At 36.6% G+C, this 26,487-nt stretch overlaps 1 protein-coding gene across 3 annotated transcripts in view; it reads left to right on the top strand.

Moving 5' to 3' along the window:
- Positions 1 to 26,487, top strand: part of TBCD (tubulin folding cofactor D) — a 130,610-nt gene that overhangs the window by 64,828 nt on the left and 39,295 nt on the right. For all 3 annotated transcript variants that reach the window (XM_035893406.1, XM_035893405.1, XM_035893407.1), the window contains exons 16-24: positions 5,064 to 5,093; positions 8,562 to 8,647; positions 12,339 to 12,419; positions 13,168 to 13,241; positions 14,142 to 14,259; positions 15,736 to 15,796; positions 17,332 to 17,354; positions 24,232 to 24,263; positions 26,313 to 26,375. In XM_035893406.1, coding sequence (XP_035749299.1) covers positions 5,064 to 5,093; positions 8,562 to 8,647; positions 12,339 to 12,419; positions 13,168 to 13,241; positions 14,142 to 14,259; positions 15,736 to 15,796; positions 17,332 to 17,354; positions 24,232 to 24,263; positions 26,313 to 26,375 — 568 coding nt within the window. The remainder of the gene's footprint in view (positions 1 to 5,063; positions 5,094 to 8,561; positions 8,648 to 12,338; positions 12,420 to 13,167; positions 13,242 to 14,141; positions 14,260 to 15,735; positions 15,797 to 17,331; positions 17,355 to 24,231; positions 24,264 to 26,312; positions 26,376 to 26,487) is intronic.

The following is a 26,487-nucleotide window of genomic DNA, read 5'->3' as shown; positions in this document are numbered from 1 at the left end:
CCCCTTCTAACATATTTCTAGTTACTGTAGAAAACTTTCCATACTGCTAGGAATTTTTAAAATGAAGTGATAAATCCATTAGGCAGATACTGTTATCTAGTAAATAGGACTGACACCAAAGTATATTCTATGGAACCTTCCTGTAGAAACTATTTATGCATTTGAGAATTGAAAAGAATGTGTAGTTGGTCTTAAGAGAATGGAATTTATGGAGGAGAGGTTACAGACTTTGAGAAGAAAGAATGGACATCTTATCTTTGAGAATTTAAGTAAATGTGTTACATACATTGGACTTAGTTTCTTTAAAAAAAAAAGAAAAAGGTGTGAGTTGTCTGTTTCAACAGATAAATTATCTTATGCAAATGTAAAAAGCCCCACCCTATAACTGTGTTAACTCAAACACAGGACCAAACAATGTTTGTCAAAGAACCAGATGTCTCTGTTCCTAAGAATGAATTTAACTGTGAATGCATTTAAAAAAAAAAAAGGCAGTCTTTGCAACATGCAAATTAATTAACAGGTCTGTCTTATTTTTTGACTGAAATTTTGAAAGCAAATGCATTTATAACATAAGGAGGATTTCTCAGGGATACCTGGATAGCATCCTTATTTTTTCTAGCCACACCTCTGCTTGAGAGTTTAAGCTGTTGAATGAAGCTACAGCATAATTGCTGGGGAAGTGAGTCAGTTGCTTGTGTAATCATATCACAAATCACTTTGTCTAAATAGGTTAAAACCAAAGCATGGAAGCTAAGATGCTGTAGATCGCAGTGTACTGATATAATATATTCTTCCTATACTGTACAAATAATGAATATGAGCAATGCTACTTTCTCCCAAACTTCAACTCCTAAATTTTAGAAACTTTAGAATTTGCTGTTCTTGACTAATTTAAGTGACTTTATTAAAATAAAATCCTTAGAGGAAAATAAAGATAGCTTTGCTTTCCTGAGAACTGTACAAAACATTAAGGAGTGTAGACAGTGAAAAGCAAATTATTTATTTGCTGTATAGGAATTGACTCAGGAATTAGTGCTAATGTATACAAAGAGGAGAATTCTTTTTAACATGATTGCCACTACAAGTGTACTGCTTACCTTTAGTGGCTTGGTCTGATTGCTGTGAGTAATCTTCATTGTGTTTCTACGCTTAAACATAAACTGATAGTTTGACCATGAAATATGGTGCTAAACCAGATACACTTACTAATGCTATAAGCTTAGTGCAGATTGTGCTTCCATATTTCAAATGAATATGAAATACAGTACTTTTTATTCTCCTTTTCCTCTTCTACTTTAAACCAAGCTATCAAGCATTCTGCAATTCAGTTATCTCCAGTCAAATTAATTTTTTCATTAGGACATTCTAATTTAGAGCTAGTCAAAATGTGGAATTGCTGTTTTGATGGATAGTTAGGAAAGTACTGAAACCTTTTTTCTTATTTTAGAAAGGCAAGCAAAGAAATATTTTGTGTTTACCAGGCATTGCTACAATTTTGAAGAAAAATACCTGGGAGTCCTAATTATTTCCAATCATTACTACACTTAAATACATATTTAAATAAACAACATGTTTTACTAGATTTTCCATCTATTACAATATGCAATATATTAAAATGCAGAACACCAATAAAACAAAACAGCATATAGAGATATTTTGAACCCTGAGGTTAGAGAGAATAAACCAAGACTGTTCTTTTGAAGCTCCAAAAGCATTCTGAGCTGACTTGTGCAACTCTTTCATGAATAATCATTGTAAGGAATAATCACATGAATAAGTGATCTCAGATTCAGGTCCATTCAGCTTTGACATGTTAGAGATGGTTTGGGTTTGGTTTTTTTTCTCTTGGTTGGTTGACAGTTTTTAAAATCATGACTTAGAGAATGTTTAAATATTTTTTCAGTTCATGTTCAGTTCATTTAAGATCTTTGCATCCAATTTTTCCATCTCTGGAAGGGGATGGTATGAAAAATGAAAAATTATTATTACAAAACAATTGAAATATTTGGCTTCTTTTAGGAATTTGCAGTTGTTTGAAAGTATGATTGAAATAGTAACATTTTCAGTTACTGAACATTAACTATTATGAAGAAAAATCTCCTGTGAAACAATAAAAAGTGCTAAAGGAACAAGGAGGGAATTCTATCAACATTAAATGAGCTCTAGAAAATCGCCTTTTCACCTGTATGAGCAGTACGTTTCATTATTTTCATATTTCTATTTTACTTTCTCTCCCAAAACTTTAACAGAATGATATTGCAGGCATGGTTTTCCTTGTAACTTTTTCTGTGCAACATACTCCTTCACACCCAGGAAAAATAATTTACCATATCACATTTTTGTTGTTAAAATTAGGACTAGATGCTGTTCTCCTAGAATACCAACCTGTTTAAGTTTTCACAGCTGGAATCTGTAATGTCTACAAAGTCTTCTTAAATCGAATATAACTCTAAACACTCTAGGGTTCTGGTTTTACATTCTTTTGAGGACTTTTCGTGTTTGTTTTTTTTTTAGTGTCTTGGTTTTCATTGTAAATTTCCCCATAACTGGCTGAAAACTTATTTGCAGAAGAGGCACCCTTAGCTTTTGATTTTTAAAATGCACAGCAACAATGCTGGAGCTAAGAGAGGTTCATGGTGATGCATACGAACCTAAGCAACCAGCTGTGAAACACATTGCTATACAGTTTTAGTCTGCAACTGGAAAATTTTCTAGCTACAGACCTATGTGCACAGGAATTTGCTAGTTACCATATTTCTCTTCATACTTTCATGAATTGTAAATTCATGAGACTCTGTAACAAACTGATTATTTTTCTCCAGGACTATTAAATTGAAATCATCAACAAATATATTTATAGTAAGGCAATACTAGCATCTGTCTTTGTGAGTGGTGGTTAAAGGTGTATGTTTTTTATAGGTAAACTAATCAATTAGGTGTAAATGAACACGTAAATGAGATGTTTAGAATACATCAGTTGAATTCTAAGTATTTTTGCCATGCTGCTGGACTATTTCTTAGATCTTCATGGTTGTTTTTCTAAGTAAGTTAAAAAATGAAATGGGGGTATAGTGGTGGAATTTAAAAATTCCTACACTAAGTAAACAAACTGTGTGAAATCTTTATGTGCAATAGCTGTTCTGCTGCAACATTGTCTGTAGCCCCTATACGTCTTTTTCTGATTATTTTGCCACAGTATATTTAAGTCCTGGGCCTACGGATGTGTTGTAAGTAGAATAAAAGTTTCACTGGTTTGAGACCAGATTTATGTTGTTTGGATATCAAAAGTTTCTGATTTAAAAAGAAAAAGAAAAAAAAAAAAAGCTTTACAGATTTTGCATCATTAAGGCATTTGTCTGAGCAGTGCATTTTAAAAAGAAGTCGTAATGCAGCGATTACATTGTTAAATTCCTTGGATATGATAGTTGAGTGTCATCCTTGCTGAAACGTCCCTGTGCTGAGTAAAAGGATCTCAGTAGCATAAAAAGGTCTCAACAGCGTAAGAGGGGATTTAAAGCTAATGTGTATGTAAAAAGAAATAAATGATGCAGGGTGACATGAAACACTGTCCCAGCAAATCCTGGCTGGGAGCGTATGTTAGTAGAGAGGTAGGGGGTGAAGAAACCCCATGTCAGAAGCTGGGCTGCAGCATACAATAAAGAACAAGCGTAGGACACTGCTACAGCTCATGTTCCTGTTCTGGAAGGCTGCTTTATGTGTTGCCCAAGGGTGTATCTACACTGCCGCCACTGCGGAGGATAGCCCATGCAGTTCTACCTGAGGCGATCCTAAACAGGTTAGCTCGGGGCCACTGCTGGCAGAGTGGCTGCAGCTGTGAGTGGGCTAAGGTGGGCTCCGAAACCCACCAAGGGGGTGGGTAAGTGGTTTGGAGTCAGCCTGTGCTACGTGTCCTGCAATGGATACAGTACGAGCAGGAGTTGAACTAGCCTGGGCAAGTCTACAGGAACTGCACTCATTACCCTAAACAGACATAACCTCAGCAATGCACTAAGAGTCTCTGGCTTCATTAGGGCTTGCTTCACCTGTGTTCTCTGAGTGCTTGCTCTGTATGTAGAGTATGATACCTCCGTGAGCTAACTTAACCTTTTGTTTTTGCAGGTGGATTACCACATGCATACTGTCTTTATGTAGGAAATAGAGAAGCTCTGTCTGTCAAAGTTCTTGTGGCATTTTCAGTAAAGACTGGGACTTCCCCCCTCTATGTTAAATATCAATTAACTGCCAGGGGACAAGTGCTGTCCATCACTGGAGATTTGTGTTTGTAGATAGATGACCTACCCGAAGAGAAGTGTCCAGATAACGATGATCTCTCCTCTCTGAAAAAAGTTAAAATTTACAGAAGTTTTTATTAGTACTTATGATTGTATATCCTTTGAAGGAACAAAAAATAATTGGCTTTTTTGAGAGAGGGAGAAAATCCAAGTAGTGAGTTAAGTAGGTTTTATTCTGTATACCATACAAATAGAGATTAACTTTATGTTTGTATTGTTACATTTTGCAATATTTTGAGTTTATTTAATGCAAAACACAAGAAACATACATGAATTTTGTCTTTAGGTTTTGTAATTTCAGTGTTTTGGCATGCTTTCAGATGTGTATCTTTCAGATCAGTATTACATTCTCGTTATTTTTTGCCTGAAGTTTTCATTGACAAAGAATCAAACTTTGCCTACTATTGGCAAATTATGTTAAAGTAGTCAGACAGAAGTGAGCTGTCTCAATTTCTGTTGTCGACGGGTATTGCCTTTCAATTCCAGTGCGAAGCCTTGTGTGGCTACTCAAAAGTACTCTTTGGGTGTGACTAGTTTAATAAACTTGCGTTCTTAAACTGCTGTCATGCAGCATACAGCTTTAAGAACACCAGAACATAGAGATGCAGAAACAAAAAAGCCCCGTGGGCTTGTTCTACTGACAAAGCTTACTTTATTTAAAAAAGAAAAGCCATGGGTCATTTATATTGTTGTGTGTTTTGAATTCATCATCTGGTGTTTATCAAAAAGCAAACCTGACTCGTTTTGGTATGTTTGTTCTCTGTTCCTTAGGCTGCCTTCCAGGAGAATGTTGGGAGACAGGTATGGTAACTTTCCTGAATCTTCATTCATTAGTGCCTTGGAGGTTACTGTAAACGTGTAGTACCTAAAATCAAAATTAAGACGCTGTGGCTTCAGAGAAATTGAGTAAAAGGATGTCCCAAAATAATTATTTGCATTATCACCAAACAGGTTCTTATGGAATATTTTTCTGAGATGTGAGTTTTATTCTAGTATTCTAGTTACGGAAGAAAATAAGCTTTCTGGTAAGTATAAGTAATTCTGAAAAGCAAAATCAGCATGTATGACGGCCATTATGCACCTTGCAAACTGCAACACAAGGCAGGAAAAGCGATTTTTTTGGTTATTCTTTTGTTTCATTGACTTTCTGGTTTTCATTAGAAGTGGAACAGCTGAAGTGTGCTGCACAATCTTTGCTGTGGTTGGTGATACAGCAATGAACTAGGCTTAAGATACAACAAAGCACTAAGGCTCAACTCAGTATTTGGTTTTGCCTATTGTACCGTAATGCTACCGTCTAGATATTTTGAGAAATCTGTTACTTTTGGAGGTACTTAAGTGCTTTGAAAAAAAAGTATTGTGGTAGGTTCCTATGCAACTTAGCAACATTTAAGTAGTTAAAATGCTCAAACAACTTTGATTTGCAGCCTTGGAGGAGAAGCGAATAGGGTAATGACTTGGATTTCAAAGTTTCCTGGTTTCTCATCAGGAACTAATAAAGCTGAATATACAACTTAGAGGAAAAAAGGCGGGGGGGGGGAATGAATCAGCGGTTCTTGTGACAGAGCAGGGCATGTGAGTATGGTTAAAGCAAATTTTCTTATCAATAAGCTATTCTTTAAGGGATCTTTGTTAAAATGCTGCCTAGCTTTCCCTGATACCATTCCTGAAGATCTCTCTGTTACGAGCTGGTGTATTATTCCTTTAGAGCTGCCGGTATTAAGCAATGTGTCCGTAACTGGTGTGTGTATTTTAGGTGGAACTAGGTTAATTAGCAGAGAAAGGGTGCAAGGCAAGAAGACTAGGAGGAAGAAGCTAGGTATTTTTGATGACCTGACCCAGCTAGGTCTGTGATAAGTAGAAGTCAGTGTGATTCTTCCCTGGGTCTGTAGTTACTGCCCTGGAGAGGTTAATTATCACACAGCAACTCAGCCTGGTGCCACTTGTGAGGTACTGAATGAAGTAAACACCTTTCTGTGACTTCAGTTCCAGGTGAGATAGGGCTCCAGGCTGCTGAAGGTTTAGAAATGCTTCCATGTAGCAAGAGTCTTGTGGATTTTTTTATTTCTTAATCAGAGGGGCACAGTCTAAGTTAGTTTACAACCAGAAGGCTTGCTTACTGAATCTGCTTTGACGCAAGATTCAAATCGGTCAGTGTTGGTAGAACATGCAACAATTTCAGCTTATATGTCAGCATGTGAAGGAGGAGTTTGCAGTGAAATAGTAAGTCTTCATGGCATGAGAATGCTATCAGCCTACAGTTGGTTCCTGTAGAAACTCAGTTGTTTTACTGAACCATTCCTTACTGCCTAGGAAAATGGTTACTTAATCAGTGGATACACCCTCTGTAGTTCTTTACCTGGATGTAATGTGTTGAAAGAGACACCCTTTCTCTGAATTGGAAGGAGCTAAAACACATTCTCCATCTGAAGTAACAATGCTGATACTAAATAGGTGGAGAAAAGAGTTGACCTCGCTTTCTTCCTGGTTCCTGCCTGCTTCACCTTTGCAATTCAACATGTCCTCAATCTGAGAGCTTGCTTTATGGCCTCAGCAAAAGCAGCCATTGTAACTTACACTTCATGTAAATGAAAACTTTGAAAGATTTTTAGAATTTTTTAAAGCATAAATCTTGAGAAATGCACATTCTTCTAATAAGACAAACTTTTATATTAGAGAAATAAGTTTTAAGTGTTTTGACACAACAGAAACTGTTAGCTTTTCCTCTGAGGTCTGTCTGTCCCATCGACCATGACCTCTGTACTCTTGAACTTGGTTTCAAGAATTTTGCTGTCTCACTGACATGCACTGTGGCACCATGACCTTCGGTGAGATGGCATCGAATTGGCACACTTACAGCCAAGTAATAAGTAGCAAGCTCCAACTAGGAGTTAGAATTGAAATTGTTTAGCTGTGATTTTCCTTATGTACAGTATGCAATCTTATATATTCAATTGTATATCGTCTTGTTTGGCTGTAGATCATACTGAGGTATTTCTCATGTGTGCATTTTTCTCCCTAGTCATTGTTTCATTAGGCTTTTGAAGAGTATATTCATTTCACCTTTATTAGGGCTTGCAGGTGGTCTCTTGGATAAGCCAGAAATATTCTGTCTATGCTTCTTGGTTCAGATTCCAGGCCTTGGTTTTTCCCAGAATAAGACCTCCACAGTGGCTGACAACTTCCCACTGCTTGCAATATACACTTATTCAATTATTCAGGCTGAGATCTAGAGATATTTCCTACCACTTTTGCATGGCTGTATCCTAATGTAGAAGGGATGAATGAGTTGTAAACAAACAAAACTGTATCATATCCAGAACCTGTACTTCCACATAGCCTTATTGCTTAAATATCATATGATTGTCCCTTCTGTAAGTGAGCGTAGTGTCTTTCAGTTGGCTGTTTTCCATTTGTACTTAATTATGGCTTGTGGAGTCTATGCTGCCTCCTCCGTTCCAAAATACAGCCGTGCTGCGTAATACTATATTAAATCAGTCATAGCCAATCAAAATTCTGAATATCTGAATTATATTGCTTCTATAAAAAGATAAACCTTAGATGGCAATTGCGTATTTAGAAAGAGAATTGGTCTTCTAAAACCAGGATTTTTTGAGTAGCGATATCAGAAGTGTGATCCTTCTGTTGGATTCAATGTTTCATGCTTTGCTGGGGACCAGTGTTCTTTTTAAAAACAAACTAAATAACCCCAAATTTTTAGTTCATTAATAAAGAAGACATAAAATATACGTGTAAGTAGGAACAAATAGAAGTAATTGAACTCCCATGTATTCTATATGTGATGCATTTCTTGGTGCCTAAATCCCTAATATTATACTTCATAGAACTTGCAGCAGACGCTTGTGCGTTCACATAAACTGAAAAAATGTTTACATTTGTCTAAACCTTCTCTTAGAGAAATCATTTTTTGTGTACATAAATAGTCATACATTCACCAAATATATATTTGGATATGACTTGAAGGTGTTAAAATAACTATTGCATAGTCTATTACCTGCTGCTATTTACTTTGACTGTTTATCATTGACTCATAAGTGAAGGTAAATATTTTGCTGTTTATATATCTGATATCCTTTATCTCTTTAGTACAAGTGATTTTACTATAAATTAGAAACGAAATTGTATTTTTTTTCAGTGCTTGGACAGTAGTAGGAGATTTGTCTTCAATTATGTTGCTTATTTGGAAAGTATTTTACATTTTTAAAATAATATTTTCTATTTTTTTTCCCCTCTTCTGGATGTTTGTAGGGCACTTTTCCACATGGCATAGACATTCTAACCGCAGCTGATTATTTTGCTGTTGGTAACAGAGTTAACTGTTATCTGACCATAAGGTAAGTTTCCAAGCGTTAGTTTTCCTAAACATGAGGGACCTCTTTTACATAATGAAATATTTGTCTGATTGTTTCACCTTACTGAACATTATGTTTATTACTGTTGTTTTTGAATAAGTTAAAATTTGATTTTTCTTATTTCTGCATCAAAGTGCTTATTATGCATAAAACATGGTGAAAATGTGACCATGATTTCCTTGTCTACATGGGAGAAGCAGCCAAGAGGCAATGTTTGCAGGTGTCACAAAACTGTCTTAAGCTGGTCAAGGTTAGAGAAGACTAGGGGATTTTGAAGAGTTACAGTAAAAGGAGGGGCTGTTATGATGGCAGATAGACTGTAATGTGGGTAAAAAAAATAAACTAATACCCATTTATAAAACTACTTTGCACCAGTTGTTGAATTTGTGGTCTGTGCATAGACCTTTAACTTGAGTGCTTATATTTCTCAGAGAGAGCTTGGTGAAAATCTGACCACAGTATGCAGTAGAGTTTGAAAAAATCCAAACTGATCACTGCAATATGGAGTCTGCAGAGAATGTAATGGGAAATACCGAAACTGGTGTGGTGCTGTTATAAATCAGCGGCTTGTCTTGGAATACTGTGTTCTGTTCTGGCCAGCTATCTGAAAATGCAATAAAGCTGAAGTCAGGGGAATTCAGTGGCAAGCTGGGCACACGGGATGACTAAAACGAACATAAGATTGCACTTCCTCATGAGAAGATTAAAAAGACTGAGGGCTGGGTTCTTGCTTTAGTTGTCTAAGACAGACAGTCTAGCCTGGGTGTCTAGCCTCTCCATAGCCAATGCAGAGACAGGCACCTACAGAAGGTGATTCAGACCAGATAGGTCAGATAAATTGCCCTGTGGACTTGCATGTTGCTCAGAGGCCAAGGCATTAGAAAGGCTTGCAGAAATTACATTCTTGGGGAACAGAAATAGCAAACAGGTAGATGACGGTCTATGCTCTGTGGCCAGCTTTGTGACTTTCAATGAGCAGCTCTTTAAGATCATTTGCACTGGAACCCTCTATCGTCTCCTTGACCACTTTTTTTTATTAACCTGTCCACCTCCATATTGTCCCTTTTGTGCATAATCATTTCAGTCTGTATGTATCTTCACCTTTTACCTACTCTGATTCCTTCTGGGGTCCACACCCTCTTCCCACATTTGTCCCCAGAGCTCCCGCCTACCGGGCTGAGGTGGGGCAATGCAGCGGCTTTGTGCTTCGATGCTGCTCTGGATCTGTATAGCATCAATGGGATTTTTGAAACTCTGGCTTTTTGTAGGAGTAGATAGTTGAAAATATACAAAATTTATAGAGGTTTTATATATATATAAAGCAGGTTTTATTTTCTCTCTCTTCTAATTTTGGCTTGGAGACTAATTATGTTCTCCTTACTTTTTGAGAGCTGAATTGTTAATTATCATTTTTTCAAATGCTTATTTATTACTCCTTTCATTGTGATTTCCAGGGTTTTTTGTAGGAGTGTTACTTACCTAAGTGAAAATATTTTTACTGTTGATTTCTTTCTTCCACTCTTGTGCCTTGAAATTGTGCAAGAGAAAGAATAAATTTGTAAATTCTTTATAACTAATCTTACACAGTCAGTAGTTCCTTGAAACCATGTTCAGTGTTATTAATCAAACTCTTCTTTGTAAAGTATTTGTCATCTCATTCATTATATTACTTTTAAAAATCTTCACCACTTTGCTCTTCAAGCAGGATGTAATTATTTGGGTCAATACTTAATTATTTCCTTATTTTTGTCTAAGTGACATCAAAGGAAAAGTATGTAAGCATATATTTGGCTGCACAGAAAACGTGCATCATTAGGATGTGGTAGGAAGAACGGACCTTTCTGATTGGTATGCCTTAAGGTGGTGTAATTATTTATGTAGCTGGAAAAAGCTGCTTGAGGCTCATATTCCAGATCTAGAATCTTTAGCTGTCCTTCCCCCACCCAGATAAATCAATCCTGGGACGCTTTGTATGCCAGCATAGTGCCACTATGTGAAAGAAAGCTGTGCAGGTGTGAAGGTTGGTACTACCAGGTTCCTTTGATCAATAAAAGCCCCAAAAAGATGTGTCAGTTTCTACAGCTGGATTTGGGTTTGGTTAATAAATTATGATATATTCTGGTAGAGAGGCACTATCATATATATTTTTATATATATGTATGTGATATATATGTGTGTCTATAAATAGCTGCTTGTTACCTTTCAAATCGAAGTAGTTTTATGCAAGTTTTTCATCCTGGGTGCCCTTTTGAAACTTCTTGCTGATGTTCTTTGGAGGATTCAGCTCAAATATCATAATCTACTTCTGAGGATGGAAGGTAGGACACCCATTTTGTCTGAACTGGGAGTAAAGAGATTATGTGATTACAGGAATTCTGGGCTTGGTAAAAGCAGAGTTAAGGAAGAAGCTTCTTAATCTGAGTGGGATACAGAAGTCTTACCAGCAATGTTATCAGGAAGGATTGTTGGAAAGCATAGTGAGTGCTAAAACTAGGACCCAAAAAGCAACTGCGAAGAAGAGAGTGCTCAAATATGGCAGGGGAAGTGTATCTCTTGTTGTGTGTTCTTCCAGAACAGGGAAAGGAACTAGAGAGTAATGAATTTTATCATTTCTCTGCTGGCATTAACAACCAATTAAACCAACTGTCTAATCCCCCTCTAGGGCTCATAGCAGTAGTAGATAGTAATTCCATATCCTCTGCTGGCTCAAGTGGCTGAGGTCTGTGCTGTGGATTTAAGGATTTTTACTCTTCTGATGTATTACATAGATATCAGTATGGTAACGTGCAACCGTATTTGGGTTTTGTCTTTGTTTTTCTTCTAATTATACACACATATATTAATGGAACGCTGTTATGGTTGTAAAGTTAATCACTCGAAAGATATGAAAAGGTGAAAATAAGGTAATCCATGTGTCCTTAATTTTGTCCCTTCGTGCATGCTGGTTTGGCACAAACACATTCTAATGATTGTTTAGCTTTCCAAGATTATTTAATATACATCAGATGTACTGAAAAAACATTTCATTTAACTTCTGTTGACCTTAGCTTTCAATAGTTGATGCTTCTGAAGATTGGAAAGTAAGCGTGGCTGTAAAGTTAGGCAATCGTTTAGGCTACTTAGATAATTAATTCTGGTGTTCCCTTACATCTTAGGTCTTGACTTTGCATTTTTTGTCAGAATTGGCTTTTTGTGTATGATTGATTTTTAAAAAGGACAAATTGAAAACCCATATTCAATTTTGCACCATTGTATTTTTGAAGATGTAGCACATTTCTATCACTTAATTTTACTGTGTACTATGGATTACATCATTAATACGTTTCTCCAGTCTGAAACAACTGTATAAGTTAATGTACACATCTAGATTTTCTAGATTAACAATGGGAACTGAACGTTTATTTTTGCTTTTCATTGCTGTCAAGCTTTTTATATGTATAGTAGTTTTATAAAGAATCTGAAAGTTTTACAAAAGTGATTGAAATTTTTTTCAAGAATTGTAAAATATTCCTATTGTATTGTTTCATTCAGTTGCATCTCATTTAGGAGAAGGCATGTTTAAGTCATTTTTTTGGTTGCTTTAAAATAAAGGATTTAAATCTTTGGAGTAGCTTGTGTTAAAATGCACACAGATGTTGATTCTGTACTCCCTGTATGGACATTTCTTTTTCAGTGTGTATATTGCTGGCTTTCCTGAGTATACACAGCCAATGATTGATCATTTAGTTAACATGAAGATTAACCACTGGGATAGGTAAGTTCGTAAAGTCTAATTCTTAATATTTGGAATTGACTGTTCTGCATATCATGCTTTCCTAGATTATTTTTGTAAATTTTACTTAGAGCTTGCAATGGCATTTGACTGAAGGAAGGACGAGTGGTAGCTGATGCCATCTGTACCTCCCTAGCATATTGTCACTTAAAACACCTTTATGAATTTTGTCTTTTTGCCATGACCTCAATCTGTTAATAGATTAATAAAACACATTTATATGGTATATAGTGTATGTGAGGGGTAAACACCATCACCATACAATTATCATAATTAAAGTATATTTCATGCATAGAGATGGTGCTTAGTCATATTCAGTGTTCATGAAGATTAAAATGTGTATATGTAACGCAAATCAGATTATATCAGTGCTGATAATAGTTTGCATCATGAGAAATAATAATAGTTTACTGTAGCGTCCCTGCCAATGCATAGAATGAGCCCTCAGGTTCTACCATCCATACTTATGTTTTTCTTTGTCTCTTTCAGCAATAAGTTCCATTCATATAGCTAAAAGCTAGCTGTAGGCTGTCTGTTTGGTCCACTGTTTTGTTTTGCTGGCTTTTTTAGGGAGGGGGAAGCATAGGGTGGACAGACAATATTGTAATTTTTAATATTGCTGGGGTCTTTATTTTGGTCAGGGACAGGAGTCCCTTCCTGACATTATTGCTTTAATACATCTACTAAATTGCTAACCCAAAAAAATTAAAAAATGCTTTTACATCTTCAGTGTTATTCGAGAACTTTCAACCAAAGCACTGCACAATCTTACTCCACGGGCTCCTGAATACATGGCAAATGTGGGTAGGTAACAAATAAGTTCGGCGTAGCGTGCCATATCAAGCTTGCTAGCTTATGTAGCAAAAATGTATTAAGAAAATTTGAAAATGCACCATGACTTAATAAAAATTAAGATTTCCCCTGCAATTTAATACAGTGTAGTGATATTAATACCTGTACCAGTTTTCAGTATGCAAAAATTATAAAGTACCGACAGATCTATTTTTATCTGGGGACTGGACTTTAGTTATCCAGGTACACTGGACCCTACCAGTTCAGAGATGAATAAATGGGTGTAGTTCTGTTGGAACAATTCAGGCATCTAGCCCTCAGTCCTAGCTTTTGCTTTGTTGGTACGGTGTTGATGTCGGAAAGGGGGAGAGGATCTGTTTTGTCTTGTCCGGTCTGACATCTTCAGAAGAATTCCTTTTTGACTGTTGTGCGTGCAATCAAATGTTTCTCAGCATGAATGCAGAATCCTTTGCTTGGCCCACTCATGATTCTGTGGATGTACTAGCTGCTTTTTAATATGGCTGAAAGACAGCAGCTGACACCCAGGTGGATCTGTAATTACAGATCTTACCTAGGCTCCCTATAGTGGGCTAGGAAGGCGGCAGTTTACATGGAAGTAATTCCCTTGCTGCTCAGCCAGCCCAATGGCTAATAGCAAGTATGTTATTTTATTTACTCCAAGCAGGGAGGTAGTTGTGAGTACAAAATTTCTTGGGGGAGTTTAGTATGCGTTGTCAGAATTTTCTTCTATTTTTAAAACTCAGTTTTCAGACAATGGCCAGCATTCATTGGCCTGACTTTCCAGAAACTGTTTTCCCATGTTATTTCTAGGTAGTCATGATTGCATTTAGAACTGTGATCTGTCAATATGCTTTGTTTAAAAAAAAAAAATAAATTTTTATTCTCTTTCAGTTTTGCCGAGACTTCTACCTTTATCAGTGGGCACAGATCTGCACACACGCCATGGGGCAATTCTTGCCTGTGCTGAGATCACCCATGCACTGTGTAAACTAGCAGAAGAGAATAATAGGTATAAATGCAAGATTATCTTGACTATAAATTTTCCTTTCATATCTGGTCTATTGAAAACTTCCCGAGTATAATTATGGAAATCTCCATCTTACAGAACTTCTTTTCCATTGAATTTTTGTTTGTTTTGATCAGTCATGCCAAGCCTTCACATTGTATTCTGTGATGTTATAAACTTAAGTCCAAATTCATTGTCAGGAAAGTGAGATCATTTGCTGCCTTACTGTGGAGAGTTGAAGGTTATAATTTAAATACAGATTAAACCCCCTTTCCCCATAAGTATGCTGTCTTCCTGGTGAGGGGACAGTCTCTTGATTTCAGTGTTAGAGAAATACCTCCTCAGGCAGCTTGTTGAGTTGGGCTGATTTAATTGTAGCTGCTGAATGCTGGTCCAGATCTATATAGAGATATATGTAGAGAGAGATATATATGGGTCTGTGTGTGTGTGTGTACAAGCATATGTATTAGATATAGGTGATACAGCCAGAATAAGCGACAAAATCATTTGGATATGTTTTTGCTTTAATGTTGTGTTTAAAGAAACAAGTAATTTACCTTTATTTCACAAGAATGGCATGTGGAAAATGGTTGAAAACCTTTATTGCAAAAACTAGAATTTGGAAGTTACGTTAGCAGTAGAATTTTATACTAGCATGACTTAAATTGGGATGAGTGGCTGTTTGAGATCAAGGCAGTAGAAAATAAGACTCCAGAGAGCAAACTTCACTGAAAACAAATACGGTTCTGCAGGAGACATAGATATAGGTACACCGGCGAAATACATTTTAAAAAACCAGTCAGACTTTCTGGGTCATTTTAATTCTAAAAGTTGGGTAATCACTCTCTGATTAGCCTTTTTTATTTTACTTCCGAGGACATTCTGATGCAGTCATACAAAGATACTAAAGTGGTGACATTTACAAATTTAATATTGTCATCTGTGCAAGCTAAATACACTGAGATTAATTCAAATGATAGATATCCAGTGTGCTGTCATCTTTATGGCTTTAATTATTGACAAATAGGAATTGTATTTGCCAGCAGTGTCTATCAAAAGATTTTGTGTTAATCTTAAGAGTTCCTGTTTCAAGTCAGTTGAAAAGTTAGAGAAAAAGATGCAGAGCGCTTTTAGTAGGAGGAAATACTTGAAATTGATAGAAAAATTACAGAAGTGTTGGAGACCGAAAATAAAACTGAGCTGATAAGGATTATTGGTGTATTGCTGATCATAATGTTATTAGTAAGTGATACTAATTTCTTATAGTCCTTTAAGAATGAGCTTACTACCTGGTAAGGAAAGAACTTATGTTATTACGTTTGCTGATCTATTTAAAATTAAATATTGCTTATTTCTGTTGAGAATAATTTGGAAATCGAATTATTGGTTTTTTGTTTTTTGTACAATGAAGTCATGGAAGAAAAGTTATTTATAGCGTGATTAAGAAACCAGTCTTAAAAATTTTGTATACCTTTACAGATCTATAACATATTATTTCAATGAAAAATCATTGGAGGGACTTAAGCAAATCCATCAAGAGGTTTGTAACAAGTATAAATATATCTTTTAACCTGATACGTGTGTTATTTTTAAACAAACATTTACAATTAAGACAGCTTTTCTCCGCCTTCCTCTTCCCTTTGCCCAGAGTAAACAATTTCACAAATACAAATTTGGACACACACCCCAGGCTAGATGTCCTTGACCGTGTGTCTTGCTGCAGTATAATTTTGGGGTTTGTGCCTTTCTGTTCTGCCAGCTTCTTAGCTAGGTCGCTTTCTCTGATGCTGTCGGTTATACTGCTGAAATACTGCGTGCGGTTTTGCTTTCTTTTTCTTTCCCCTTCTGTTTCTTCTCCTTTTCTGGACATACCAACTGGCCATGCAGATAGGTGTCTGGCTGTTGCCTTAATATGACCATGCTCAAGAGACATCTCCTAGTGAGTCCATTGTCTGTCCTTTCTATTCTTTTTTTTTTTTTTTACTTTATTGGGATTTCATCCCTAAATCCTTGCATCCATAATTTACCTGTTTATAGACCTTGAAAGTCATATTCTGTATTTCAACTGATGCATTGTCTTTGCTTATGACAAACGAAGCCTTGTCCTGCTCATAGCAATTTAAAGTGCTTCTATGGAGATAATTTTGCTTAACTTGTCCCTTTAATTTTAAGTCATTCCATGTTGTTGGTTTTTTCTCTTGGGTCCTATTTCTTCACCTTATGGAACAGACACTACTTCAGCGTTCAGGCTTCTACTCATTTTCTGCGGTATCTGTAGTAGCTTTAGTCCCAGTTCTGATGTGCTAAAGCTGTTGGGCTTCACCATTTACCCGTTGTGCTTTAAAGTACATAGGTGATGGCTTAATTCTGTGCATAGGTGAAAGCTGCTGCAACAGTTTGAAAACGTATCTTTGTCCTTGTTGAACTTTCTTATGTTGAAATGCTGGAAAACTTGATCAGCAGTATCTGTACTGTTACAGTGGCCTTAATTTGTTAACGATTCTTTCCGGTTTCTGCTGTTGTCTGTTCTTATCATTAATCTGCAAAGTTGGTGTAAATTCTTTCTTTTTAAAAATCTGGGGTTTAGGGTTTTTACTACATAGAAATTTGATAATCTCTGATTTTTGTAGATGGCCTACTGTAATATTAACAATGAGATAATATTCTTTAGTCATAATTGAGCTTTCAAATAAGTTTTTTTCTGTTTAATCTGTAGTTATTTTCAGTTTTCAGACAGTGAAGTACATCATCATTTTAGAAGGGCCAACTATGGAAAGCAAATATATTTTAAAAAGCCAAACTAGCTTCCAGGGTATGTGCAGGAGCAGCTAGGATTTGGATTTAAAAAAATTAGTACTTTATGAATGTGTTAAATTAATTTTCTTCGAATGTAAAATTCAAATGGATAGAGAGAGGGTTTTTTTAAAAAGATTTTCCTTTGAATTTTATTTTTAAGATAATCCAGAGTGGTGCATACCTCACTGTATATAGACTTTGCATGTGAGGAGGAAAAATGAGAACACTTGTATCAAACAAACTGCTAATATTAATGTTTGTTGCTTCCCCCCCACCCAGCTTTGCAGTCGTCAATTGTACAGGTAAGAAAATGGATGCAAAAAACTATTTTTAGTATTGGGAAGTATCAATTAGAAGTAATGGAACCAGTAGGATCCTAGGGGCTTTTTGGTTGGTATAGTTAGTTACGCCTACCATAGACTGCCAGTCTCTCTCGGTTCATCAGAATACAAGCACATGCATTCTTCTGGCTTTGCCTTCCTATTACAGAGGCTGATGTCGTTTTATAATGGTTGAGGTGGTTAGCGAGTGCGACTCACAGGCATGTTAGGTTAATGGGAAAGTGGTAAGTACTGGTCTCAATATTGTGATAGAGACAGTTAAAGAAAGGAGCGAATGTGAAACAGAACATGCTCACTAATCCATGGCTTCAGCAGTGAGTAATGGATTTCTTTCCCATTATTCACCTGTAATGTAGCACTTGTTTGGTTCAAATAGGTCTATAGAAATGACCTTTAACTAATAAGTTAATGAGTCCAAATTTTATTTACTTATTTTTTAGAGGAGCTTCTATCTACAATCTGGAATTACTTTCTTCATCCTGTGTAATGAGTAGGCCAGGAGTATTACAAAAGGTTCAATGCAATTTTTCAACTCTTGCACCAAAGAAATGTAAATGAGTTTTCACTGAGTTGTTTTTCATTTCCTATTTATTGAAGCTTCCAGGAAATAAAGGGAGTTTGCCTAAGTAACTGTTAAGTAAATGTGAATTAAAACTGGTATGTAACCTCACAGTTTGTTCCTAAATTTAAGGAAATCAAAATGTAATTAGTGACTTGTAATAATGATTGTATATGCAAATGAGGGTTTTTTTTTCTCCTTAAACTGAAAAAATCTTTGAGCATTCTGGCAGTTTAGTTTACTTCTTTGCATGTGACATATCTGAAAACAATAAACCTTAACTGGTTTTTTGTGTAATTACTGATTATAAGTTTTTGTATCCTGAAATCTTCTGAAAAAATGTTAAAATTTACTTCTTGAGGGTCGTACATACTGATGTGAAACTTCCACGCCAAAGTTAGTTTGTACTGGCAGATAGTTTTAATGCTGATACTGTATATTAGTGTCTTTGTGGGTGGCTGTCTTGGCTCCCATAAATTCTTTAATGTCAGGGTGGAGCTTGGGTGTAATTTGTTTTTGTCATAATGTGCACTTCTTGCACTTAATGGTATTTATAAGATGCCTACAGAAATGTTTTCATTCTAGATAAGACTTCTAATTCAACTCCAAGCATAACTGATTCACTGCTGTTTACTCTAATACTTAGGCCAAGACAGAGATGTCTACTATAATCCATATTTTAAAATATTGGTATGCATAAAATATTTTAAAATAGGACAAGAAAAATAAACTAGGTTATAAAAACAAACCAGCAATTTAAGTATTGCTGGGCAAGCATTTAGTGAAACAAGCCAAACTTGTTTCATGATGAGTAATTATTGCACATAATATTCCAAAGATTTCCATTTGAGAAATTGCTACTGGGAATTTTCGGTGTAACATCTTGTAGGAATGTTGAAAACCTGTGTGTTTTATTTGTATTTCTAGTTTTTAAACTGCATTAACAAAAAGCATTAGGCCACATGTCGCAACCGTTTATTAGGTATTTTACTTTCACCTCTGGCAACAAAATAGCTGTCTTTTTGTGGACCAAATGAATTTTAATGCTTTGATCAAGCTGTTTTCAGAAATTGCATTGGCCTGTGAGAAAAGGAAAAGGAAGTAAAATGTAAAAATGCGGTGATTTTTTTTTTTTTAAAGTTGTAATTTATAAAGTTTAAGCTGGAAAATGGGTCGTGAGTTTCTTGTTTGTCTAATGCTTAGGACTCCATTGAATCCATTAAGTACCTCAAGTCAAAAAACATAAAGCCAAAGTGCTGTAATGGAAACTTGAATTTAACTAACCATCTTTGTTCATCAGCATTTGTAATGCCTTTAACCTGATTTTGAATGATGACCATGAATTATCCTTCAAACGGGGCACAGTCCAAGTTTGGAGTTATACTCCACAGTGTCTCAATTTTGAGTGTATGTGAAGCAGTCAAATCTGTCTGTGCTAATTGTAGAAAATCCTGTCCTCTACTGTATTAATTATTTTAAAAATGCAAGTATCTGTCTTTCCTGTATAAGTCCTTTTCTGGGTTTACCATAGTACACTGAAAAAGGAGAATGCAAGTCCAGACACATCAATATGTACTTCCTAACATTAGTCTTGAGTCTGACACATCTGATGCACTGGTTTGTCTTGAGGAGCTGGTTGGTTTAAGCATTTGCATGTGCACTTCCAGTCAAGTATTGTGCAGTGAGCCTGATTTTCTGTATTAAATGGGCATTAGTTATAGCAAGCCATATGCAAACCACACGACTTAAACAGTATTTGTCCATTGTGCCAGTTTTGTGCTATACAGGTTATAGAGTTATAAAAATTGAGCTATATTTTATTTGCTTTAAACATTACTTTTATATATATAAAATCCTAAGACAAAAACTTGTGGCATCTGTTGCCTTAAGCTGTCTTACTTGGGCTAGGAAGTCAGTCTGCCAGTTTAAACATGGTGTTAATGATCAGCCTGATTTATATTATGCTTCCATTGAACCAGCATGGTTAGTATCTTTATTTTTGTAGCAGACACATATCTGTAGTGCATCTAAGACCTTCTACTAGTTCTCAATAGGAAAAGTCCTCAAGAAAAAAGTATTTTTAATAGTAGCTCTGTTAAGATTCTTTAAAAATGCATCATCTGATACAAGGTTCTTGACTGAATATTCAGCTGAATTTATTTACCTCCTTTCTTGTAGCCAGTTCTGATAATGTAGGTCTTAATACACAGTTGGGTAACAAGATAAACTAAGGACGGATATGGAAGTGCTGCAGATAGATATACTGGGCTTCTTCCAGGTAGTTGCACTGCACTTCTGTATTTCAGCAAATGTTCTGTTTATTGGGCCTTCAGGGTTCCTATCAGAGCTGGGTATGACAGGCTGCGCAGCGTTTGTTAGCAACTCCCACACTGGATGATTCAGTTAGCACAACGCGCTGCATGCCGAGTTTTGCTCTGATCTCATTCTTGTAACACATGAAGAGACGGGCTGTGTGTATTACATGCTCAGCTATGTGAGACGAGCAATTTTAGGTTTATTAGAATGGTAGGCAGTGTAAGTTGGACTGTCATCTTCAGAGTTTCAACTTTTCCAAAAGAGTGAGGTAGCCCCTGGGTGTTGACAGGTGCTAGGCAAAAGAGAAACTCGTCTCATTTCAGAGACCTTTAAGGTTGCAACTAATCTTGATGGTTTCAGGGCAAATGTGTTTCTTGGCAGTCATCTATGTAAAAGAGGGTTTTAGGCGTATTAACTTAATCAGCAAATAATTCCAGCCTTGCAACAAAGCTCATCTTAACAGTTCTTCCAAGTTTAAATTATTTTTTCTATCCAGTAGCATGATGGTTCTGGGAGATTGTGCTATACTATGTTCTGAAGAGTTATGAGGTGAAATTCTTTTGCTACTAACTGAAGTCACTGGGAAGACTCTTACTTTTACCTACGATCTTCTGGTGTTAGAATGGAATACATAATGTGTGCGGTCAGCATCTGAATTTACAGTAACCTAAAAATAGGTGTTTGTCAGCCTAGTATAGTTTATTCTCTGCATCTTCACGGGGTGACCATAAGAGCTTTTTTAAATACACAGGCTTTTTCAGCTGTGCTTAAAGGTATCTCTTTCCTCCTCTGTGTACCTTGTGATAAAGCCATTTTGTACTTCCAAAGCCCAGTAAACGTACAGCCTGGACCTTTTAATATACCTCAGTTCTATTTGAGACAGAGTTCCCATGGAAAATCACTGGATACTATTAATATGGAGATGAAAATACTCAGCAGGTGTCCTCAGTTTCCTGGAAATTGAGTATTTACAATTGAATCTCTTCAGCTATTCCAGTAGTTTTAACTTTAGATTCAGATGCTCATGAAAACAAAGATGCTATTCAATTCTAAACAGCTTCAGTTACTGTTATTTTTATAATCTTAAAGATGAATTCAGAACTTCTCACAAAAAGCAGGTTTTAAATCATTAAAAAAAAAATTCCACAAAAAATACCTTGAACTTGTGTATGCACTGAAAACAGCACTGTCATCTGTTCTGATTCAGGCCTACTTAATTTCAAAACAGATACATTCTTAGTCAATAATCTTAATTCATTGGTTCTACAAGGGATTATATATTTTGAATATTTTTTCCACAAATAAATGGTGACTCATCTTAAGATGCTTCTAGGAGAGACGCATTGCTGTGGAACTGCACATAGGAAGCAATGCTTAGGAGCTCATGGAACCTGGGCACTGCATCAGTCAATTTACAAATTGAATTAATAATTAAACCTTGAAACAGTGATGCAACTTGTGATGTGTCTTTGGAAGAAAAAAGAGAGAATCCTGACTGTACAGCAAAATTCAGAATCTCTGAATTAGGTAGATCCGTATCTTTTTAATTTAGTGAAATACTGTAGAGCAAGATAAAGTTAATAGAAAGATGCGCATCGTGTTTGACAAACTAAACACTGACTGAGGAAAGATCTAGGATTGTGATAGAATTCTCTGTTCTTAAAATTGAAATACATATGAGCTGTGGAAAGGGGAAAAATTTCAGATATATTGATGGATGTACTGAGATGTCTTGGCAAGAAATAACTTGAAAAGTTTTGCAGAGAAGAACACATGGTATCGCAGTGCCTTCAAAGATAGATTTGATTATAGTTTCTGCGTTACATGGAAATCTTACTATGCAAATCGCTGTTGCCATTCTTCATTCTTGCACAGGGACAACAATCCTCAGCGAAGCTCTAAACTCTGAAATTAAATTGAGTTGATGTAATGCCAGAGGAAGGGATAGCTGTCAAATTATTAACATAAGAGTAGCTTTAAGTGCCCTGACTTCCTTATTGGCAGTGTGAAGAAGTGGAGAAGAGCAGCCTTTATGACTCAGTTCTTGCTTTGTAGTTTGAGCAGAAGTTTGTATCTGAATCCTTGCATCAGCAGACTCTGTTGCACACCAAACAAATTTACAAGATCATTATTTTATACTCATTTGCAGTAAGACAACAGACGAAAGGCAAGGAATGGGTGAGGACAAAATGAAGGCAAAAGAAACGTTGGAGAGGAAGCAAGCCTTACTACATCATTCTGTTTTTGCTGCTGTCTTGTCTCCTTGCATCACTTCTTTGTTTTCTAATTTAAATTTTTTAGAAGCTGGAGAGCAGACAACATGTCAGGAAGGTGGGGTAGATACTACAAAGACCTTATCAGCATGGGGTTGTGGAATCTGTGCTTGCTTCCTATAATGATCAACTGAGCGGTGGATTATTACATTGAGCTTAATATATTGATTGTCGAAAGCAAAAGTTTCCCAATTAAAGGAAGTGCTGACCTATGGCAAATGGGAATATTGTGGAGTTGGTGTCTCTGCATTACCTGAAAAACCAATGAAAATGTTGAGCAGTCAGAAACCCAGTGCATATTACAGGAGGCACCAACTTGTATGGGATGAAAAAACTTGTTTAAAATGTTTAGGCTTTTGAAGCTCATATAAAAGGATAAATTGGAGAACAAAGTTCTAAGAGTTGTTAGGGTTGCTAAGTTTGCCTTCTGAGCATAGCTACTAATTTTATTGTGGGGAGGGTGGAGGAGAGGAGGGAAGAAAAGGTTTGGAAAAAAAAAATACCCAAGCAAATAAACAAAAAAGCCTTTGTTGTTCCTCCCCCCTGCTGGGAGTTTCTGCCAGAGCATGGCCATATGAACAGGTGATTAAGGGTTTGGCACACCTCTGGGAAGAAATATTCCAGCAGAAGTGGAGGGACACAAGAATAAGGAGCCAAGGGAGGAAATCTCCAAAGGGAGGGCAGGGGTCAAAGGTTTGTAAAATGGAAAAATTAAGCCACAGAGGGTGACACTGAGCAGAACACCCCAAGCAGTGCTCGCAGTGCCTCAGGGATATCCACGTAACCAGCAGACATTGCTCAGCAGGGTGAGGAGACATCTCTCTGCCCAGGGACATGAGAGGCTAAAGAATGGAAACAGGCCCTGCCATTTCCAGGACGCTTCTCCCTCTCCCCCCTTTCTGCCCAGTTCACGCTTTCTCCTCCTAGTGCTGCCAGTGGCCAGGCTAATGTTCAGACAGGATAACTGGGCTGGATAAGCCTGAGGTCTGAGCTGGTGAGAACATCCTTGTATAACACGCACCTACTTCAGGAGGGGCTGAAGCATCTCAAGCCATTTGTTTCTCTCCTTTTTCTGATGTGTTGGAAGTTTTTACCCTCTCGCTTGTGGTGATGAATGCAAAATCACTTGGGAGGGGGCTTTAGCAGGGATGGGGAGAGGGTGAAGAGAGAAGGGTGAGAAACTTTGTCAGGAAAGTAAGCCAGTTAACATTTCTGAAAATGGGAATGGGTAAGTGAAGTTTCTATTTGACGTTCCAGAGATGAAGATTTTGTTTAAAAATTGCATGTAATTCTTTTCAGTTGTGGAAGTCAGAAGCTCGTAGAGGCTATATGACTGAGAAGTCCTGTGGCAAGTCCCACAGGTTTGGAATGCTTCCACAGCAAGTGAAAAGAAAAGCAGAATGAACTTGATAGTCTTCTATTATTCGCATTAAAAATTAGAAAGAATGGGACCACATTTTTGCAAGAAGAAAGTTAAATATTCAGGAAGGTTTTGTATAAATCATGCTGAAGTCAAGACAACAGTTGACGTAAAAAGAAATATTTTTAGACTTGGTCAAATACAAAACTGCAGGTATTTTGTGATCTGTTTTAATTCTGAAATGGTTTTGAGGGTTTTTTCTTCACTAAGCAATGCACTCAGATTGCCTGTGGTAGGTTGTTCTCTGAAGGCTCTGTTTCTGCTTTGCAGGGGTTTAGGTGGAGAACTGATGAGACCAGCTGGTAAGTGTCACAGCAGAAAATGTGCAGTAATGAATTCTTCCATTTCCTTTTCCCCAGCTTGTTATGCATATATTGTGTTGAATGCATAAATAAAGTATGCACAGTAATTAAAAAATACAAAGTTTGGAGGCCAATCAGAAGACGGGTGCACCAGGACATTGGTTGCCAGCACAATTGTGAATAACCCTGTTTGTGTAAGAGTTGGAGATAGTTCTTGCTTTGTCACACATTCTCTCCTTCTGTTGTTGCACACAGTGAACTTTCTTTAGGATTGAGCTGGCATCCTTCATTGATTTACTCGGATTCCTCCCCAGAAGAGATGTGATCTGTCCATTAAGACAGATGACATCATGTAACTAATGGTTTTATCATAATACGTGTGCACAGAAAGGTGAAGAATAAAGGCCATATAAACAACAGTTTGTGGAAGGGGTGGTATCACAGAAAATATGGTGGGTTGTTCACATGGATTTTGAAGATTGTTTATACAGAACCACTGTAAAAAGGAAGGGCCTTGCAGGAAAAAGTATCCATCCAGGTAGCCTGGGTGGATAAGGAAATGATGCCAACTTGAGTTTCCTGCTCATGAGTTGAATGCTGTATAGCAGATTCCAGCTTTGAAGATGTGAAGCCATCCAAACTTAGTGGGTAAAGGAGTTTCAGTACCAAGATGGGTGGGTGATCAGATAGAAGGGGTGAAGTGGGGCAAGGGGATTTCTGCAGTCTTTGAATGAGTTTACAGTCTTGTGACATGATAATGGAGGCTGAAACAATAGGTAGAGAGGGTTTTAATATGTTTCAGCTTTTAAGCAGCTGAGTATTTCATAGTATTGGAGGTATTTCATAGCACTGGAGAAGTACAAATGACACTTATTTTGGCATGGTACAACAGTGTAGGTGGAATAAGAGAAGAATTGAAAATATTCCACAAATTGCATGCATGTCTAATGAAGATGATGGTCTGAGCCACAATAGAGCATAAAAGAAGCGTAGAGAACTAAGGAGGAACCCTAAGAGACTTGGGTTTAGTCACATTGTACTTAACCTTGTCTGTGAATAAATATCAGAACAAAGAGGCTGACATGTAAGATCGAATGGAGTTTGAGCACAGGGAGCCTGATTGTGTGGCATTAGCATAGTGAGGACTGAAGTCAAGAGTAGATTTGGAGCCCAGTAAGTTGATTATAAATGAAGAGGAGGATGAACTGTGTACAGAGCCCGGAGTAAGATTCAAAGATTAAGCTGTGGGAGGAGAGGAAAACAAAAAGGTGGCATTATGTAGTAGCTTGGTTTGTCCTCCCTCTCTCCACCAAGCCTCCACCAGCTCTAAAGCCGTCAGATTGTGACTGTGGATGTATACTGGTCTGTTTTATTTGAACTGGTAACTAGGAGGTGAAGGATCCTGTATTCCCTAAGTGCTCCGAGTTCTCACTTGAGCAATGCAGTCAATCTATTGTATAGTAAAAGTTTGCAATGTTTACTGAGTTAATCTCTATCCTCCAAAACAGCCTTGAAACACTAAAAAAAAAATACTATTCTGAAAGTGCTTTTGTAAGCTTAGAACTCATTTAAGTTTATAGATTTAAAATAATAAGGACTTAATTATTAAAATGACATTTTTTCGTATTCTGAGTATCAAAGGAAATAAAGCTGCATCCAGTTTTACAGCTCCTAGCTCTGTGCAGTGAACAGATGCCGCTCCTTGAACGTCCAAAAAAATGCTAATAAGTAGGAAAGCCTTTTGTATATCAATGATGATAAATAGCCATTTACAGACTGGTAAAGAAACAGAAAGGTGGCCAATATGTATGTATGCACCTTAAATGGCAGGGGGGGAAAAAACAAGTAATACCACCAAATAATGGATTTGCATGAATCATGGGACTTGCTGCATAGTAGCTTTTTTTGTATGTAAGAATACAAGTTTCCTTGTAAATTTTCTTCAATTTAAAATTGATACTAATGTAACTTGATGTGGTTGTATCTTCAAAATTGCTGCAGTTTCTCTTTTTTTGTATTTATCCAGTTACCAAATTTATTTTCTTACAGTCTGCACTTTAATTGAAAAGTTGTCGCTATCAAAAATGCCATTTAGAGGAGATCCAATAATCGGTATGTCATATTTTAAATAGCCTTCCATTATCTTACTAGTTGTACATTAAGCTAAAGTATTAACAAATTATGTTTTTCAAAGAAGCAAGGTTGGGTGGCCTAACAAATAAAA

This window comes from Egretta garzetta, unplaced genomic scaffold (genome assembly GCF_000687185.1).
Source record: "Egretta garzetta isolate BGI_Z169 unplaced genomic scaffold, ASM68718v1 scaffold34, whole genome shotgun sequence".
Lineage (NCBI taxonomy): Eukaryota > Metazoa > Chordata > Aves > Pelecaniformes > Ardeidae > Egretta > Egretta garzetta.
This window is presented reverse-complemented; position numbering and strand designations above follow the sequence as displayed.